Source organism: Chrysemys picta, chromosome 7 (genome assembly GCF_011386835.1).
Source record: "Chrysemys picta bellii isolate R12L10 chromosome 7, ASM1138683v2, whole genome shotgun sequence".
Classification (NCBI taxonomy): Eukaryota; Metazoa; Chordata; order Testudines; family Emydidae; genus Chrysemys; species Chrysemys picta.
This window is the reverse complement of record NC_088797.1, coordinates 75,652,733-75,674,006: the sequence shown is the minus strand read 5'-3', so window position 1 is coordinate 75,674,006 and position 21,274 is coordinate 75,652,733. Positions and strand designations below refer to the sequence as shown.

The following is a 21,274-nucleotide window of genomic DNA, read 5'->3' as shown; positions in this document are numbered from 1 at the left end:
CTCAAACTCATTTCCACTTCACAGATAGCTCTGTACCTTAGCTGGCTGCTATGATTTTGTTTTGTTTTGTACTTTTAGAATTTGACAAAAAAACCTTCCCTTCCAGTCCTCTCAGTCCTCTCAGCTCCAGTCTTTTCTGCCATATGATCAGCAGTGGCACTGGAATTCAAGTTGTACATAAGGCCCTGCAGTGACTGTGGAGTGTGCCCTAATCTCTTCTGTAGTAAGCATTTCTGACCCATTTTCCCCCTGGAATTTTCACTCTCCTGAGGGAGAAAGGGGAGAACCTACAATATCTAGCTAGTGAAGTAGCGTGTTACTAAATGGAACAGGATTTATTGTTGGTTTACGTATCCACTTTTATAAAAGCACTTACCCTGTGTCTGTGCTACAGGCACAGAACAAGACTTATATATGTTAAAAAAGTCAACAAGACTATGATTGTAAATGGACCTCCCAGTCCTTTAAAATATATCACATTCCTATCTTTCCCTGGTCTCTAGCTTTATTTAACTCCCTTACTTTCATTTGAAATAGCTTGGGAAAACAGGTGAGTCTTAGAGTCCTGTGAAAATCATATGATCTGTTAAGTTTCTGATCTCTCGCATATAGCCTTAGACAGTAGATCCTGTATATATTTTCTATTTTAGTGAATTTAGAGTTGTAAAAGGTGCTAGAATAGACATTTCTGGAAACTGTGTTCTTGTATTTATTCACAGAACAAATAAAGCGTGGATAGTAACTGTGGAAGTTTTGGCCACTATGCTTTCAGGGGAAAGGAAACTGAAATATACTGATGTGAACGTAGTTCAATTTCAATTAAATATTGACTTCTCTAATAAGACAGCCTTGAAGGATTGTGATGGGTTCTCTTGAGGTATGGGCATGGTACTTGTTCTGAGACTACCAAACTGTGATATGTAGACCACCCAACAGCCATCAGGTGGGAACATTTGATAGCTATCGACCTGGACTAGATTTAAATAAATAACCTAGAGATGGAAATCTCTATAGCCCATTGTCAATTTTGTGAATCAGCCAGCCTCACGGGAGAGACTGGATATATTGGCATGATTCTGGAACTATCCTTCACTGTTTATAAGAAGTGCCACAAGAACTTCAAATTCTATCTCAACAACCGCTGAAGATAGATAGAAGTACTTCAGTCTCATGTCTCCTCTGAAATTTGCCTACTCTAACAATACATTAAATCCTTTAAAGAAAATTCAGCAGTGCTAAGGAAGAGTAATTTACCCATTGCATGGGATGTGGGACAGTCAGATGTGCAAAGTTGTTGATAGAAGAATATGTGAGGTTACCAGTAAGGTTTTCCGTTGGTATGAGTGTTTTTTTTTTAAGCTGGAGTATATATTACTTTTGGTATCTGTTGGAAGTGAAAGCCTTCAGGAGCCTTGGAGTGAGTTACCACCGGTATTGTAGGCAATATTAAGACAGCAAGGAATTTTATATAAGTATGTATAAAAAATGTGTGGCATACCCACAGTATTGTCAGTGTTGCTACAGAGAATAAAATCTGATGCTTTGCAATTCTTTACCCGTGCTGCCCCTTTTGGAAGGATCCCTGATATTGCTGAGTGTAGCTGTAGCTCCAAATGAAAAATAATATTTCATGGAGAAGATGTTTACAAAATTGGCAATTACAAAATACATAATCTATGAGAGAGTGACTGATAAATAGAATATTTTATTTATACTAGAATCTAACTACTGGCAACTTTTTTAGGAAATAAGTATTGTAACTGTTTTATTTTTTTAAACAGATGGACTTTTTGATGGCAGCGTTCGTTGGATGGCCGTGCTGATTTCTATGGCAGTCTGCATCATTGTTATGATCATCTTATTTAGCTGCCTTTGTTACAAGTAAGGAGAAGTACTTCCTTTCGCACTAGTATTTTTTCCTATATGTTGATATACACAATGACTTACTCTAGAGATGTGTTTAGTTAGAGAGATTTTTTTTTTTTAAATAGATCCAAGAGGAAACCAGCTAAATGTAACTTTACATCTTTATGGACAGTAGTTTATAGTGTTAGGTAAAAATGTGGACATTAACATGTTGTATGGAATTGCATAGAATTTGATGTTTTATTCCAGCCATGTGTGAAAACTGTACAGGTTTTCAAAACAAGGTATTATTTTGGCATTATAAAATTCCATAAACAAGAATATGTTAGCGCATTTGCCCAGTTGGATATTCAGCCACTGCTGTTTTTATTTTTGTGCTACTCCTGAGTTTTATCTTCTGCATTATTCTGTCCTAGGAACATATTAAAGATTCAAATAAGCCACAGGAATAAAACTTTCTACAGTTTTTCTGCTTTTTTAAAAAATAGCTATATTTGTCCTGCATAGTCTGAATTGAAAACAAAACATTCTGCATTTTTGTCACTTGTTGTCATTCTCTGTTTTCCCACTGCACAGGGATGCATGGTTGACCCTAATATTCTTTACTCTAAACCATAAATTTAAACCAATAATGTAGTTCCCCCAGAACACAAACATTTTGAAGGTGTTGGGCGGGAGGGGAGGAATGTGTGGGGAGATCTTAACTGAGCATTTTCTGTTTTTCTGACAATTATTTTGGGTCTTGAAGCCCTATGTTCTGGGAGCATGTAGGGAGTGGAAAGCCTGGTTGTAGGGCAGTAACCTTAACTCTAACTTTAGAAAGCTGTTTGTACATGAATTTTTTAAAGTAGATTTCACCCTCCCTATTTTTCTCTAGAGGAGTTGCTCAGGATGTGCTCAGGCACCACAATGGTGCATGTGCTCTTGGAACCTGAATAGAAATTAGAGCTTATAGTGCTTCCTCTGTGCCCTTGGCCTAGAAATTCTCTTGGGGACAAATTAGGGATTTTAATAATACTGTGGTAATAGGACCTAATGGAGTCTGGGTTGCAAGTTGCTTCACTCCGTTTCTCTGTTGTTTTGCCCATTTGGAAGTTAGCGAAATAGACAAAATCTTAAGTACTTAGGACACTTTCCTTTCATTTGAGTTCCAGGAGTGGAAGCAGCAAAGAGCAGAACAGAACAAAAACAGACTGTAATCCTCATATTCAATGTGGGTGCTTCCAGGAACAATGTTTATTGTGTGCCAGCTGGGGTTTAGATCATTAGCCAAGTTGTCATAATTGAAGGCATTGACATAGCAGAGAAGTTTAATATAAAAAATCATGGCTTCATTATAATTGCATATAAAATAAATCTCTGCTTTCCTGTTTGCGATTTTTGTTATATTTGTTTTGTTGGAAAGAAAAATAGGAGAAAAATTATAGGTATTTTTAAACAGTTACTACAGAACAGTCATTTGCAGCTCTTAGCTCCAGCATCACTGACCAAAAGATATCTCAACCATTATTCAGATGAACTGAGTTCACTTGTATTCTGTAATCCTATTGGCAAAAATACTGCAAATATTGATAGAAAGTCCTAATTTGCTCTAAGTGAAGTTAATATAGCCCAGATGGAAATGTTGACTTGAGACTCACGTAGACATACTGATTTACAATTTATCAAGTGGTCATATAATATTTTCAGGTGTCTTTTGTACACAATTTAAATATTCTTCAATTTGTCATCTAAAAATGACATGACCGTGTAATAAATATTGCTTGTTTTTAAAAACATAAATTTAGCTTTTTTCTTTTCATAGGTCAAGATGTTTAATAAACTGTAACATTATATTTAAAAGTATTAATGTGTAGTTTTTTTTCTTTTGCAGACATTACTGTAGATGGGTAGCAAAAAGACGTTGTTATAATCGTGATCTGGAGCAAGATGAAGCATTTATTCCAGCCGGGGAGTCATTAAAGGATCTTATTGACCAGTCACAGAGTTCTGGCAGTGGATCAGGACTACCTCTGTTGGTAAGCCAAAGTCTTAGATTTACTTTACTGCTGTCCTGAATGCCAAAATGGTAAAACTACATTAAAACGTATTTTTATTCTTGAAGTATATTAAAAATCCATATTCGCATATTCTTATAATTAAGGAACATATACAAATATACATTTTAACCCCCTGATACAGTTACCTATTAGAATTATAATACATGACGAAGATAAAGAAAATAAATCTGAGTCCATTTCACTTTTTCACTCTTGTGTGGAGTAGTGAAGAATATACAGTTAAGAAACTATTTTTAATCTTTTAAACACGTTGTCTTGCATAGATAAGATTGACATTTGTATTACTAATGCACTCAAAGAAATTCCCACAACTACATTGTACTCTGTTAGTTAAGTTTGTGGTTTATAAATTAATCTTTCAAGACTTACATCTTTGACTAATTCAATATATCAGTCCTCTATCCTCCCATTTTTCTGTGATGCCTGTAACATTTGTTTTATCAGTGACTCTGATGTATCTTTGTTCTGATACGTCTTCGTAAATCCATGTGTCATCACTAGGGCCCTACCAAATTCATGGTCCATTTTGGTCAATTTCACAGTCATAGGAATTTAAAAATTATAAATGTCATGATTTCAGCTACTTAAATCTGAAATTTCATGGTGTAGGGGTCCTGACCCAAAAAAGAAGTTGGGGGTGAGGTTGCAAGGTTATTTTCGGGGGTGTTGCAGTAATGCTACCCTTCTACGCTGCTGCTGATGGCGGCACAGCCCTCAGAGCTGGGTAGCTGGAAAGCGATGGCTGCCACCAGCAGCAGCGCAGAAATAAGGCTGGCATGGTATGGTATTGCCACCCTTACTTCAGCTCTGAAGGCAGTGCAGGTCGCCCAGCCAACAGCCAGCACTCTCCGGCTGCCCAGCTCTGAAGGCAGCGCAGAAATAGGGGTGGCAATAAAGTGACACTCCCCCCCCCCCTCCACCAAAATAACCTTGCGATCCCCCTGAAACTTCCTTTTGGGTCAGGGCCCCCAATTTGAGAAATGCTGGTCTCACCTGTGAAATCTGTGTAATATAGGGTAAAAGTATACAAAGGACCAGGTTTCACAATCCATGGCAAGTTTTTCATGGCCATGAATTTGGTAGGGCCCTAGTCATCACTACAGTGACCATATATGCATTTCACTCAACTTCACCTCTGAAAACCTTGGTCTTTGCTTTTCTTCACTCTATATTGCATATATCCCAGCTTTCCAGCAGAAAGCTCCTGCCTGCTTTCTCCCATATACAAAGACACATAACATCACCCCATTCACAAATCCCAGTAGCTCCTCGTTTGTTTTAGGATCCAACTCTAGAATTACCCTCAGGTTTTTTAAAAGTCTCCATGCACTTCAAGCAGCTAACTTCATAGATCTTCTCTTTCTATGAGTATGTGTCAGTGTGGATCCCACTGTAGGTTTGCACGTGCCCTGTGCGTGTGAGGTTAGATGATTTTTTTTTTAATAGCCATGTCCACCCAGGCTACACATGCACCCTGTGCCGCCTCATGTTCCCTGCTAGGGTATAGAGGGCAGAGTTGCTGCAGCCCTCCATCAGTTCCCTCTTACCACCCGTTGCAGCAAGACAGAACCCGCTTTTTTTTGTGATCTTCAAACTAATCACCTTGACTGGTTATATGAAGAAATCTATCTTCACACTCATCTTCATTTACTTCTTAATTTGAATGTTCCTAAAAACAAAACAAAAAGAACAAACCTACATCCCCTCCTGTACAGTGGGGCAAGACGCCTCATGCCAACCGCCATGGCAGACTCTAAACCCACAGGGTTTAAACCCTGCCCAACCTGCAATGGACTCATTGCCATGGTTGATGAGCATAACAGCAGCCTTTCCTGCCTCAAGGAGAGTCCCATCACTGATTAGTATTTAGCATGCATGTCCTTCTTCTCAAGAACTCAAAAGTAGAAGGACGCACGGCTGAAACTACACCTACTCAGGCAATTAATGAGCATCACCTCAGATCCAGACAAGACATCCTCCTCCAAAGAAGATGTCTTTAGTGGGTGCCATCCGAGGAAGCACCACACCCCGGTGGCCAGCAGCAAAAGAAAAAAAATCTATGAAAATGGATACCTGTTGCCCCAGCATTGAAACCTCTGGCACCAGCTGCTGCTACACCAGAACCAACAACTGTTTCGGCCCTAGTAGCAACATGCTTGGCAACAATGCCTCTGGCACAAATAATGTTCACACCAGCTCACCAACACAAGAGCGTGACCAAAAGGCAGGGCCAAGTGGAGATCAAACACTGAGAAGTATTGCTCAGGGAGATGTGATGAGACATCAGTCGTCCATGGACAGTGTCTAAGTCCTCTGCTAAGGGAGTAGCACGGAGTAAACTGGCACCTGCATCAATTTCAGGACTAAGACCTGCCCTTACAGAGCAGTCAGGATCCTCTATGGGGACATCATTAGTGCCGACATAGCACCGGGGCTGAGACATTACCCCATGGCACCCCCATTTGAAGAGTATTTCTCTTCTTCTCCATTCCCAGATTTCTCCTTCATGTTGAGCAGCAATGCCTCTTCTCTACTTCCTGAGAGTAAACCTAGAGCTGCTATCAGAGATCCATCTCGCAAGGCACAACACCACAAAAGAGACATAGGTGGCATTGGGCTAACCAGCTGTAAATGGGCCCCAGTACCCTTACGCCATGCCACCTTAGCCTTACTGGTACTAGAGCCTGACCCAGTACCCAGGAGCTGTACAATACCAGGAATCCTCAATCTCCTCCTAAAGAGTAGTCATCCTCACCTGATGCAGTCATACCAGCTCCTGCCTTGACAGTTGATGACTTTAAAGCTTTACAGTATCTCCGAGCTCCTTTGGTGGAGACCCCAAATATAAAAATGACAGTCATACAAGAGAAATCCTGTTAACTCTTTGACATTTTGACTGCATCAGATCTGGCAAGAATTGCTCTCCCCATAAATGAGGGCATGCAATAGCTAGCCAAAGGTCTCTGGTAAACCCTTGCTACCATCCAGTCCATGTTAGAACAGGTGAACTGTGGGACTATCAGGTACCTCTAAAAAATTCAAATACTGTTATTCCCATCCAAACCCAGGATCATTGGTAGTTGCAGTAATTCAGGAAAAATCAAAATCAACAAAAGGCACGCCCAAGAACAAGGATATTCAGGTACAAAGCCTACTTGTCCACTTTAGTGTAACTCCATGTGGCCAACTACTGGACTTTCACCAGATACAATTTCCTGAAGTGGGAAAGGGTTGGTTCCCTTCTTGGTGAAAGTACTGCAGGACTCTGGAGCATATATGGATCTCAAAGAAGGTCAAATGTTTACCAGTACAGCCCTAGAGGCAGCCTGGGATACCTCCAGCACGGCCTTAAGGTTGATGACCATGCCTGTAACCATGAGGCTGTTAGCATCTGCCATGGGGAAGTTGAGGACAGCATACAAGACCTCTTTTTTCAATGGTATGGACCTCTTCAACAAAAGAACTCAGGAAGCACTGTGCTTCTTGAAGGATTCAAGGGCCCCTCTCAACACAGTAGGCTCACCCATATTTTCAGGGCAGACAGCCAGAGTACCTATCATAGAAACAATTGTGATACTCAAGGAGACTCCAGTCATCTGCCTCCTCTGTCACACACTCTGTCCCATCATCCAAACAGTAGATTTGACGGGAAAGTCAGGAGCCACATAGGAACAGATCAGGAGCCAGTCTTCAGTCTTGGACATAGTAGCCCTTGGCTAGCCCCTTTATTTTCACACCTTCTGCCCACCCACTCTCCTTCCCTGTCCCTCTCCAGGGATCCTTCACACGAGAGTCTTTTACAAAGAGAAATGGCCTCGTTCCTTCACTGAAGGGCTGGTTTATACTACCATGGTAAATCGATCTAAGTTACACTACTTCAGTTATGTGAATAATGTAACTGAAGTCGACGTAGCTAGATCCACTCACCACAGTGTTTACACTGTGCTGTGTTGATGGGAGATGCTCTCCCGCCGACTTCCTTTACACTTCTCGGAGAGGTGGAGTACACAAATTGATGGGAGAGTGCTCTCCCATCGATTTAGCATGTCTTCACCAGACCTGCTAAATCTACACCACTGCATCGATCGCAGCAGTGCTGATTTAGCTAGTAGTGTAGACATGCCTAAGATCCATAGAGGATTCTCAAGAGTATAGGGAAAGAGGCTTCTAGCCATAATATTTCATTATGCCAAAGAAGAAGGGTCTTCATCCTATTTTAAACCTGAAGAGACTGAACAGCTACACACACTGCCTCAGATTCAGGATGGTATCACTTTCCTCTGTTGTTCCATTTCTTCAGGCTCAAGCATGGTTTGTGGCTTTCAAATTGCAAGGTGTGTACCTCCATATATCTATCCACCTAGCCTGCAGGAAGTACTCAAAATTCAAAGTGGGACTATATCATTACCTGTACAAGATAAAGCTGCTCGGGCCCTCTACAGCACTGACCCACCTGAGAATGCAAGGCTTTCATGTCTCTCCCTGCCTGGATCACTGGCTGATGAGAGGCAGATCACGGCAGGAGTCAGTGAACGTGACACTGTCTGATAGACTTTACCTGTTGCCCCCTCCAACTCTGTGTAAGAATCTGCAAGACTAGAACCTGGCACCATGGGGTTCCAGACTACCAACACTTCAACATCGCCACTGGAAGCTCAGACCGGGTTTCTGCTGGGGGATCCTGTGAAGCTAGACACTGCAGGAAGTACTGTACAGTGGGGCCTGAGTGGCTGCCCCAAAAGTCCACTGATTGGCCAGTGCTGGTATATATACCAGAAAGCCATCACAGGGAGCTGTCTGAGTAACAATGCATTGTTTCTTCATTATTTCCACTCAGACCTTGCCTTGCTGTGAACCCCAGACTCTGGCTCCTGACTCTTGCTTAATCCCGACTCTACTACTTGCCTCCTGTCTACAACTCAATGCCTGACTATCGCTTCTGGCATCCCAGCCCTGCTTGGCCCCAGCTCCACTATTCGTCTCCTGACTGCAGCTTGGTAACTGACCTGTGCACACAGGCCACCCATGGCCCTGACTGTTTTTAGACCCTTTTTGCCCCCCATACCACGTACAATCCCTTACAAGATGAACGGTGTGGGTCACCCTCTGACCAGAGGTTCTGGGACCTGCAGGACCAAGTCACCTGTATGCAGGTAGAGAATCTTGCGCCACAGACCCAAACTACACAGTTTGTAACCAAGGCACGGACCTTGCATGAGCAGTGGGCACAGTCACTAAGCCCAGGTGAAGCAGCTTGCTGCCAAAGCACAGACCTTATGAAAGCAGCTAGCAAGCAGCTATACTCCGCTGCTCTTCCTGCTCTACCTCCAAACTTATCCCACAGTCAGCCTTCTCACTGGCACAGTGTTCGATTGGGCTTCCCCCCTGTTGGAGCAGAACAGCCCAGTGCTCTCCAACTGGGATGCCTTCATGCAAGCCTTCTTGACCATTGTTGATGACCCATATCACGTCTGCTCTGCAGATACTGTCCCCCGTCCCCCCGGAAGGTTTGTCAGAGGCAAGAGCTGGCCACCACTTACTTCAGATGGCTTTCTGCTGATGTTGAATGGTATGAGGCAGCCCGGTTTACACCAGTTCCAGTGAGGACTCAATGAAATGGTAAAAGATGATCTAGCCCACGTTGAAAACCCCACCCGCCTAGAGGCCCTCATTGACCTTGCCTTGTGCATCTGCTCTCGGCTGCGGAAGTGGAAGGAGGAAAGAAGGGACTGCCTGATGCCCCCACATCTATCTGGTGTGCAAAAATCTGTAGAACTGAGTCCTGAACTCATGCAGGTCGACCTGGGTCACTGATCCTTGACCCCGGAGGAGAAAGAACATCAATGGCAGTTGAATCTCTGTTTTTACTGTGGGATGCCAGGTCACACCCTTGCCTACTGTCCTGCTTGGGAAATGGACCAGTCCAGGCCCGGTAGGGGGATACAGCCTCAGCATCACCAGACCTCTATGCTCTGGAATCACCCTGAAACCCTTGAGTAGAACCTGACCCAGGAACCATGGCATTTCCCTGCATTTCCAGTTGCCACTGTAACTGGGAGGCTTGGAATTGGTGAGATGGATGGCCCTGCAACTGTCACTTTCGGATTGCTGCCAACTTTATAGACCTTAAGGCACCCCAAACACTCCAGATCCCTTTCCAGCCAAAATCTACGCCAGACCTGGTGGAGATGATTTATGGGCTGCTCCTATCATCAGGACCGGTGATCCAAGAGACAGTCCCCTTACAGGCCATAGTGGAGTGGCACTGGGAAATAATATGTTTAGAGGTGATCCCCAGTCTCCATTCTTTCAGTAATTCTTGGCATTCTTTTGTTGGGGCAGCATGACCCTTGTATTTCCTGGTTGTGAAGGAACATAAGCTTCTCCTCCAAATATTGCCAGAAAGTTTTCCTCCATCAAATTCACCAAGCCCCAGAATACCCAAGCCCTAGGCCCCAGCATCGGATAAGACTCTTGGAAGTGAGACCCTGGACAGCGGGGGGCTGACCAGAAGGGGGCAGATCTAGACCAGACTACAAATACTAGGACTACCTGGATGTGTTTGAAAGGAAAAACACAGATTCACTGCCCCCACAGTGGGGACTATGAGTGTCCAATAGACGTACAACTCGGGGCAGAGGTGTCCTAAAGTTGCATATACACCATTTCTGAACCAGAGCTCAAGGCATTACAAAGATATAGCCAGGAAAATCTTTCAAAGGGCTTCATTCAGCAACCCATCTCTCCAGCAGGAGCACCAGTCCTTCTTATGCGAAAAAAGGATGGGTCACTATCATAGAAATCCGGGATGGCCAAACGCGGCTTGTGAGTATGACTTGCATAGCCCCCTCCCATTCTCCGCCTACCGGACTGGCGGGGAGGGGGGAAGCTCGGGGCTTTTGCCCTGCAGCAGGGTGGTGGGGCTTGGGGCTTCTGCTCAGCAGGCAGGGGTGTCTTTGGGCTTCAACCCCATGGGGCATGCCTACCAGGACTTGGGGCTTTAGCAGGAATGGGGCTGAAGCCCCGGCAGGTGCCTCCCGCCTGGCTGAAGCCCTGAGACCCCTTTCCCTGTGGGGCTGAAACCCCAAGCCCCACCAACCCGCCTCTCATTGGGCTGAAGCCCTGGCAGGCGCACCCTGACTCTTGAACAACTGAAGATTGTCCTGTGTGGCTTGGAGGGTCAGTAAGTTTGACCACCCCGATAGAATCCTAGGCTAATAAGGGACCACAAGGGTTATCTAGTTTAACCCCTGCAACGTTGCAGGATTTGTTGTATCTAAACCATCCAAGACAGATAGTTCTTCTTCAAGTGATTGCTTATGTCCATTCCATTGTTGGTGTGTGTGCTCACCACATGCACTGGTGCCAGAAGATTTTCCCCCAGTGGTATCCGTAGGGGGACTGGCTCTGGCGCCCTCTGGAGCGGCACGCATATGCGCTGGTATAAGGGGCGCCGCCAGCTCCCCCTCCCTCAGTTCCTTCTTATCGCCAATGACAGTGCTGGAACATCTCCTTGCCTCAGGAAACTTTCCTTCTCACCTGTGTCTAGTTGTGAATCTCTTGTATATAGTTCTTAGAAAGTTTGTATAGTTTTTAGTTCCCTTAGTGCATAAGTTAGAAATAGTTAGTCCCCTACTGGATTTAGCCTAGGGATGGGGCATGCCCCGATCCCCGGGCTTCAAGCCTTGTGACTGCTGCAAAAAAATTATGCCAGTCAGTGATCCCCATCAAAGTTGTCTGAAGTGTTTGGGAGAGAGAGACGCATGAGCAACAAGTACTGCATTTGTAAAAGTTTCAAGCTGCGACCAAAAAGGAGCATGGCATTTGACTTAGAGCGCTCCTTATGGAGTTGGCCCTCATACCTGCCTCGGAGCCAGCTATATCGGACTCTGCTCCAAGCACTGCAGCATTGGTGTGAAGTGCACCGCCAGCACTGGCCTCCGACCAGCACGGATCCCCATCCCAAGTACTAGTTGAAAAGCAAAGAAAGGCCAGGAGAGGGCATTCTCCTACATCCCATAAAGGGAAGGAGAGAGCTGGGGGAGAGCAAAGACCTGCACGGGGCAGCTCCTCCCCTTCAGACAGTGGCCAGTCTCCAGCATCTCTTGGGCTGTTGAGCCCCCTTAGAGACCTGCCCACCACCCCAGGAAGTGGCAGAGGCACTTGGCACCTGGCGGTGCCATCCGCACTGGAGGCCTTTCAGGCCACATTGTCCCTGCCAGTTTCGTTTACGTTGGTTAGTGAGGTTCCCCATTCAAGGGGTAAACCCACTCTGGGACTTCTCCAGCAGTCCCCATCGGTGCAGCACTGCTCCTCAAGGCAGGGGGTGCCCCGCCAACGCTCACCTGAGCAGTGCCACCAGCCCCTGGGTATGGGTCGGCTTACCTGTCAGCGTTCCCAGCATCGTTCCCTGGACTCTAGGCAGTGTTCCCCAGGATCCTGGCACCAATCACCGGCTGTCTGGCACAGACCTGTGGAGGCGCATAGCCAGTCCCCAGAGTCCCAGCACCAGTCCCCGGAGCGGCCGAATCGATCTTCAAACTTGCGACACCACTCTGGAGAGTCAAGATGCTGGTCCCTGGAATCCTGTCACTGGTCTCTAATTTGCCACTATGGATCCTCATGGGTACTTGAATGATCTCCTGAGCAAAGACCTCGATCCTCTCACTCCCAGTCCACAGAGCTGCATCGCTGTCAAAGCATGAGGCATCGATCACTGTGGTACTGTTACCATTCTGCTGAATGCCGCTGCCAGTCACAGGAGGTGCAGCACAGAGAGCCACCTTCTCTGTACAGGTCACCAGTGAAGAGGTCTGACGGGAACGGGGCAGACAGCTGGCATCAGTATCGTCCTGGTTCCCCTGGCGAGTCTCTCCCTCTTCAGGCTCAGAGAGTGAAGAGAAGGATCTGCCTGCAGGGCAGGACCACCCACCGGGGGCATTGGCATTCCCATCGGGCCCACCAGTGGCCGCATGGCCCCAAGGTCAATGGCTGGCTCCCTGGCAACTATGGAACCCTGGGGGTTTCCTCAACCATTGCAGGGGCATCTGAGGAACAGTTGACAACAGTCTCCCGCCTGCTCCCCTGGCGGAGGTTACTGAGTTGGCAGACCTGCCTATACCCGCCTCCTCATCCTCTTCGCCTGATGAGGCGATAGCAGGACCTTCCTACATAGGTTCACCAGGAGCTTATAAAGAGGGTGGCTTCTAACCTGGGTTTGGAGGCTGAGGAGTTGGCAGAACCCTCTGACCCCGTTTGATGTTTTAAGTACAGCAGCCCCCTCCAAGGTGGCATTGTCCATCCATGAGGGAGTGATAAAGCTGATCAAGGTCTTCTGGCAAACCCCCAAATCACTGCCACCCATGTAGGGTGAGAGAAAGTATTACGTCCCTGCTAAGGAATTTGAATACCTGTATACATACCCCACTCCAAGCTCACTGGTGGTATTGGCAGCCAATGAGTGCGATAGACAGGGCCAACCGGGATCGACCCCTAAGAGTAAGGGGGCAAAGAGACTTGATCTCTTTGGCAGAAAAATTTATTCTATGGCCAGCCTCCAGTTGAGAGTTGCCAACCATCAGGCCATTATTTTAACATTTGGCAGTCCATGCTCAAGTTTGCAGACTTATTGCCAGAGTTCCTGGCTATTCTGGATGAGGGCAAAGCTGTGGCCAGGGCAGCCCTCCAAGCGGCCTCAAATACAGCAGACTCGGCGGCCTGGACCATGGCTTTAGCCATTTCCAGGAGGCGTGCGTCCTGGTTTCAGTTGTCGTGCCTGTTAGTGGAGGTTCAGCACTCCATCCAGGACTTCCCCTTCGATGGCCTGGCACTGTTCGCGGAACAGACAGAGAGCAATTACACGGCCTGAAAGACTCAAGGGCTACCTTGTGCTCGCTGGGCCTTTACATGCTGGCGCCTGTGAGAAAGTGGTTCAAACCACAGCAGTCCCACAGGTTTGGGGGCCAATCCCAAACAGAGCCTTTCTGCAAAAAGGGCAAGGACTACAAGCACCTGCAAGGCCAACACCCGGCCTCATCAGCGCACTTGAGCTCTACTTGCAACCAACTGGGTACTAAGCAGGCATTTTGAGTGTGCACTCAAGGGCGACCTTCCAGCCTGCGAGACTCAGGCTGCGTCCCCTCCAGATGTGGCCCACATCGGACTACTTACCGGACAGACATCACTTAGACAAGGTCATCACGATCCCTCCGCGGATAGTTACCTCTCAGCAGTGGTGGTCCGACCCAATTCTAGTATTGAAGTGTGCCATTCACAAGCCCGTGGCCCACGGTCTCCCTGATTTCAGATGCATCCGACCTCGGTTGGGGAGTGCTTTTCAGTACACTGAGGACTCAAGGGTTATGTTCTTGAAAGGAGCTTGTGTTGCATATAAACGTCAGGGAGCTCAAAGCTGTCCACCTGGCTTGCGGCGACTTCCTTCCCCAACTGTCTGGCCAGGTGGTGAAGGTGTTGACAGTCAACCCAGCCTCCATGTTCTATGTCAACAGGCAGGGGGAAGCTCGATCGTCAGCGCTGGGCCAGAAGCCCTCCATCCTTGGGACTTCTGCATCCAGCATGCAGTCCACCTGGAAACCTCCCCAGTGTCCAGAACACGCTGGCGGATTGCCTCAGCAGGTCCTCCTTCTCTCACCACAAGTGGTCCCTTCACTCGGAGGTTGTCAGAATGCTCTTCCAGAAGTGGGGAGCTCTCCAAGTGGACCTGTTCACCACCAGACAGAACAGAAAGCGTCATCAGTTTTGTTCTCTCCAAGGCCTCGGCAAAGGCTCACTATCCGATGTCTTTTTCTTGTCTTGGTCAGAGGACCTGATATACGCCTTCCCACCAGTTCCGTTTATAAGCAGAGTCCTCTCAAAAATCAAGAGGGACAAGGCACAGGTCATTATGATTGTCTCAGCATTGGTTCGGCATGCTCAGAGACCTGGCCGTTGCAGCCCCTTGGCCACTTCCCAGCTGCTTGGACCTACTCTCGCAGGATCACAGTCAACTTCTGCATCTGGACCTTGCCTCTCGCCACCTCACAGCTTGGATGCTGCGTGGCTGAATCTAGAGGAACAAGCCTGGTCTAGTCAGGTACAGCAGGTTCTCTTGGAGAAGCAGAAAGCCCTCCACCAGAGCAACTTACTTGGCAAAGTGGAAACATTTATCCTGTTGGGCATCAGAACGGAATATCTCCCCAGCCCAGTCATCTCTGCAGGCCATACTGGATTTCCTGCTTCACTTAAAGCACCAAGGGCTCACCTTCTCTTCTATCAAGGTGCACCTGGTTGCCGTATCAGCCGTATGCATCCAGGGTAGATCGGTGTTCTCGCATGAGATGTCAATCAAGTTCTTGAAAGGCCTTGGAAGACTCTTTCTGCCGATCCGGGATCCGGTTCCCCAATGGGACCTCAATCTGGTCCTCTCCAGGCTCACAGATTCATCCTTTGAGCCTATGGCTTTTTGTTCCCTTTCTCACTTGTCATGGAAGATTGCATTCCTTGTAGCCATTACCTCGGCGAGACGTGTCTCCAAAATTAAAGTCCTCACTTTGGAGCCACTGTACACTGTATTCTCCAAGGACATGGTCCAGGTCCAGCTGCAGCCCCATCTGGCCTTCCTGCCAAAGGTGGTGTCGCACTTCCATGTGAACCAGGATTATTTCCTCCTGGTGTTCTGTCCAAAGCCTCACACGACCAATGAGGAAAGGCGGCTGCACGCTCTGGATGTCAAGCATGCCCTGGCTTTCTACCTGGAGCCCTTTCTGGTGTCCTCTCAGAGGATTTTGGATTTGGATCACCACTTTCATCCGTACTCGTTATTAGTTAGCACAGGCTGTGCCTCCACCGATACTGAAGGCTCACTTGATGAGGGCTCAGGCATCTTTGGCTGCGTTCCTGGCGCATGTCCCTATCCAGGACGTCTGCAAGCCACGATGTGGTCTTCGGTACACACGTTCACAACGCATTATGCCATCACCCAGCAAGCCAGAGATGACGCTGGATTTGGCAGAACTGTGTTGCAATTGACATGTCCATGAATTCCTACCTGCCACCAATGGTACTGCTTGGGAGTCACCGACAATGGAAGGGACATGAGCAAGCACTCGAAGAAGAAAGAGTTACCTGTTTTCGTACCGTGTTCTTCGATATGTGTTGCTCATGTCCATTCCAGGACCTGCCCTCCTTCCCCTCTGTCAGAGTTTCGGCAAGAAGGAACTCAGGGAGTAGGGAGCCGGTGGTGCCCCCTTATACCGCGGCATATTCACGCCACTCCAGAGGACGCCAGAGCCAGTCCCCGATGGATACCACTGAGGGGAAAATTTCCAGCACCAGTGGATGTGGCAAGCACACACACCTACAATGGAATGGACATGAGCGACACATCTCAAAGAACAAGAGTTACGAAAGGTAAACGTCTTTTACTTACCCTACAGTAAGTGTGGTTCTTCAAGATGTGGTCAGTGTGGATCCCATGATTCCGTCCCTGCTTTTCAGAGTTCTCTGCTTCCATGGCCTCAAATTGCAAGGGAATTGAGGGAGCATCACAGCCACTCGCCCTTTATACCCTTACATGAGAGCACAAGGAGAGGCATAGGCACATGTGCAACCCTGATGGATGCTGTTACTAAAATAAAATATCCAATCTCACATGCATGGGAATCTAGAATAGACCTTTGAAATGGGACCATTGTTAAGGCAAGCAAAGTTTGAAGACTGACAACCATCTTGACAATGTGCCTTCAGTCACTTGCTGATTTTTTTTCCCCTTGTTTAGGTTCAGCGCACTATTGCCAAACAGATTCAGATGGTGCGGCAAGTTGGGAAAGGGCGATATGGTGAGGTGTGGATGGGTAAATGGCGAGGCGAAAAAGTGGCAGTCAAAGTATTTTTTACCACTGAGGAAGCCAGTTGGTTCAGAGAAACTGAGATTTACCAGACTGTTCTAATGCGTCATGAAAACATACTTGGTAAGTAAGCAGTTTGTAATTTGAATGGGTAGTGGAGGACTTGTATTTCAAAGAATTGTAGTTGTTTCATGAAGAGTGTGGAGAAGTTCCTTTATGAAATCACTGGAGGAATGTAACATAGCATATAATAATAAAAATGCTATAATTATATGCAGACTATGGATCTTGCTTATTTTTAATGTTACAAATAACAGATCCTGACTTTTCTTCTTTTTGCTTGAAGACCAGCATTGTGACATCACATGAGGTTGAAACCTAAACTAGCACTCCTGGTCCCCAAATAAGAAGTGATGGGTGTGTAAGGGGCTGTTGAGTCTTACTTTAAAATGAGTCTGCAGTTTTTTCATTTCCTGAAAAGTCTTCCAAGTAACGAATTATGTGGTTTTTATGTAACACTAAATGCTAACTTTGTTTATGCATTTCACAGGTTTTATAGCAGCTGATATTAAAGGCACAGGCTCCTGGACACAACTTTACTTGATTACAGATTACCATGAAAATGGATCCTTGTATGACTTCCTGAAATGTGCCACACTTGACAACAGGGCTTTGCTCAAACTGGCTTATTCTGCTGCATGTGGTCTGTGCCATCTACACACAGAAATTTATGGGACACAAGGCAAGCCTGCTATTGCACACAGGGACCTGAAGAGTAAAAATATCTTGATAAAGAAAAATGGAAGCTGCTGTATTGCCGACCTGGGTCTTGCAGTGAAATTTAACAGGTAGATGATCAAAGCCTATTAATAGTTGGTATCTTTTGCACGTATGTTGAAAGGCATCAAAGATCAAGTTGAAATAAATGAATTGAATAGTAAAATATATTACCTACAAAATTACTGTTTTGACTGTATTTAAAAATATGAAAAATTACTACAAAAACAATTGCTAATGTCTGAAGCAGCCTCAAAATTTCACTTTCCCACACTAGTGCCAAAGAAACTGCAAGCCCTTGTCCAAGAATTGACGTGGTAATTTCTAGTACAGTTTTTAGTGGTGTCTGGATAGTATGGTGATAGAACATTATAAATGCAGGTAATTTTGTAGAAATAGGTTGTTTTTTGTTGTGTTTTTGTAAAGCTCATTGTAACCTGCTCAGTGTGCTCAAAATGTTCCTATTAGAAATAAGAGTATTTTAGGTCTAATATAGGGGTAAAAACTGTACATGTAAAGCTTATAGTGGAATGCACGGGCTACCAATGTCTTGAAGTGGATATCAGATCCTAGAACACAAGAAAACTTCAGCATGAGTATTGATGTGTAGAACTGTGGATATTAGTAATGCATTTTGAGTCTTGAACATTTGGAATTGTCTGCTTCTGTCTGCTTAGTCATGTGTGCAGGTTTTTTTTTTTTTTTGCAAAGCAGTTACATGAACCTTTATGTTGGGTATTTTATAATCTTTTTTTATTTAATCTGTCTAAAAGAAGCATAATATATTATAAGCTGTAATATTGGAAGGAGGATTTGAGAAAGATCTATAATTTAATTATAGTTCATAATTTTACTTCGTACAATAATAATTGCATCTTTTTGCATGACATCAGTTTCTTTGTACTGCTCCACAGTTCGTTTAACCTTTATTATTTACATTTAGTGATACGAATGAAGTTGATGTCCCTTTGAATACTAGAGTGGGAACAAAACGTTACATGGCCCCAGAAGTCCTAGATGAAAGCCTAAATAAAAATCATTTCCAACCATATATCATGGCTGACATCTACAGTTTTGGCTTGATCATTTGGGAAATGGCTCGGCGTTGTGTCACAGGAGGTAAGCCTTTAAATCTTGTGTTTCAAAATTTATTTACAAAACTAAGTTTTCAAAAGAATTTACCCAATACCTCTAATCCAAAGACTAAACCTTCTGAAGAGGATGGAAAATACTTGAGTTCTACCGCTTGCCCTGTGTCTCAAGGGCAGGCACCCTGCATTTTAAAAGAACAAAACAGCTGTGTGATTCACTTAATTGTAACACTGTCAATCAACTGTCTTCTTAATTCATTTTTTATAACATAACTTACTATTTTTCTTTTGCTTTTTTTATACCTTCGTACTGTGCCTGGTTCCACTCTACTCTTCCTCTTTTTTCCTATGATAGATGACTTGTGTATCTTTTTTCTTGCATTGTTTTCAATATCTATTTCCCCTTTTTTTGGTCTTATTCCTGTGCCTTCTTACCTATCTCTTTCCCTACATTGTGTTCTCTATCTCCATCCCATATTTTCTGTCTTCTACTTCTTCCCAAATTTGCACTCTCTCTTTTCAAGAATTTGTAAGTTCTTCTTCAAGTGATGTCCTTGTGGGTGCTCCACTTTAGGTGGTTGAGTGCCCCTGTGCTTGTAATTGGAGATTTGTGGTAGCAGTGCCTGGTTGGGTTGCACATGTGCAGTCCCAGTCTCACGCTGCCGTAAGCAGTTAACTGACGCTGTGTGACCAACCCCCTCAACTCCCCTTCCTTTACCACCTTTGGCTTGAATAGGAGCATTCAGCAGTGCCTCATAGCTTAGTATTTTACCCCTTTTCCATTAGTTCTTTGACTAGCTAATTTGCCTTCCCACTTTCTCCATGTTTCTTTTTTCTTCCAAAAAAAAAAAAAGTTTATTTCTTTCCCTCAGTAGAAGCTAGTATTTTGTTTCTCTGTTGAGTAGTGTTAGTTCTCCCCTCATGGGGAAGGGGGAAATACTCCCCTCAGGGGCATGCCCAGTTCACTGGGCTTTAAATACTGCCTGACCTGCAGGCTTTCAGTACCTATTTCAGATGGACAATCTCAGTGTGGTCACTTTTCTTCCTCCTTCCTGGATGATATCATCATGCCTCCTCCCCCCCCATGAATGATGCAATCCTGGAACCTGTCAAGCACGTCTGGCAGACCGCTGCAACAATCGCTCCAATCTGCAAGAGGTCCGACAGGAAATATTATATCCCTGCAAAGGGAAGAAAGTTTCTTCTTCGTGTGATTGCTCATGTGCATTCCAATAGGTGTGCGCGTGCATCGCATTCACAGTCATCAGAAGGTTTTTCCCCAGCGTACCCGTCGGGTCAGCTGTGGAGACCCCTGCAGTGGTGCCTTTAAGGCGGTGTATATAGGTCCCTGCCAACCCGCCGCCTGCTCAGTTCCTTCTTACCGCCAGTGAGAGTCATTGAAGCAGCTCAGTCTCTTGCATTCACAAGTGCCTACCTAGTGGTGCCCTTTTCTTAGTTGCATATAGTTGTTAGTTCATTTTATATTAGTTGTAGATTAGTTGGACTTACTTTGGGGGGCTTCCCCCTCGTCCTAGTTTCCCCAGGCGCCAGGGCATGCCTCGGTTGCAGACGTTTAAGGTGTGCGAGAGGTGCGCGAAACCTATGCCCACAGGCGATCTGCATGCTGCCTGTCTCAAGTGTTTAGGAAAGGGACATCAGACAGATAAGTGCCCAATTTGCAGGAGCTTCAGACCCAGAACTGAGAGTGGGTCTGTCGTTTGAAGCTCCTCCTGATGCAGTTGGCCCTCCACCCGCAGCCGGAAGCGGCACCGGCATCCTTGGCGCGCAGCGCTCTGGCCTAAGTGCGGGATGTTCCGGTTCCGAGGAAGGAGTCCTCCAAGGAGCACCGGCGCTGCTCCCCAACCCCTAAGACGAGTGCCACGAGGCGGCACCGTTCGCAATCCCCGGTGCCGCATAAAAAAAAGAAGGCTGACGAGGTCATTTCCTCCTTCAAGAAGCTGCGAGGGGACTCAAGCGGGGTGCGTCCTCCGGCGGGACACCCACGGTCTGGGCCTCAAGACCCGGCGCCATTGACTCCAGCTCCAACGGGAGGCTCGTCGAGTCCGGTGCTGATGGATTCCCTGACTTGGGAGGATTTGACGGAAGAGCTCGACCTTCCCTCCACATCGGACAACCTGTGAGGCAGCGAAAGACCTCATTGCCAAGATGGTGCAGGCCCAGGCACTGTCAGCAGCACCAGCGGCAGCACTGGCTGCAGTCTAGCCCGGCACCATATGTGGCTCCAGCACCTTTTGCAGCATCGATGGCGGCACCGCCTCTGGTTCATCATCATGGCAAGCCTATGATGTTACGGCGCTGCTCACCATCTCCCTGGTACTGCTCCCTGGTGCCATCCAGCTCCGCCCCCCGTGGTCAAGCACCTACTACTCGTCTGAGTCAGACACTGAGTCTCTCAATGCAGCCACTACTGGTCCCAGCACCACAGACCAGTGGAATCATTGGCACCGGCGATCGCCTGGCCATCCCAGTAGCAGGGCACAGTCCAATGGCCCTTTTGGTTCCCTTAGGCCTACCACAAGGCTCAGGGTCAGGGCTTCAGGCTGGCATCTGCACCCTGTGCCACCCCCTCAGCAACATCGCTGGCTCACTACACCCCCAGGGCTCCTGAGGACTC

At 46.3% G+C, this 21,274-nt stretch overlaps 1 protein-coding gene across 2 annotated transcripts in view; it reads left to right on the top strand.

Moving 5' to 3' along the window:
- Window positions 1–21,274, top strand: part of BMPR1A (bone morphogenetic protein receptor type 1A) — a 189,086-nt gene that overhangs the window by 146,296 nt on the left and 21,516 nt on the right. For both annotated transcript variants that reach the window (XM_065551829.1, XM_005293994.5), the window contains 5 exons: window positions 1,782–1,881; window positions 3,740–3,884; window positions 16,702–16,894; window positions 17,322–17,619; window positions 18,492–18,667. In XM_065551829.1, the coding sequence (XP_065407901.1) occupies window positions 1,782–1,881; window positions 3,740–3,884; window positions 16,702–16,894; window positions 17,322–17,619; window positions 18,492–18,667 (912 nt within the window). The remainder of the gene's footprint in view (window positions 1–1,781; window positions 1,882–3,739; window positions 3,885–16,701; window positions 16,895–17,321; window positions 17,620–18,491; window positions 18,668–21,274) is intronic.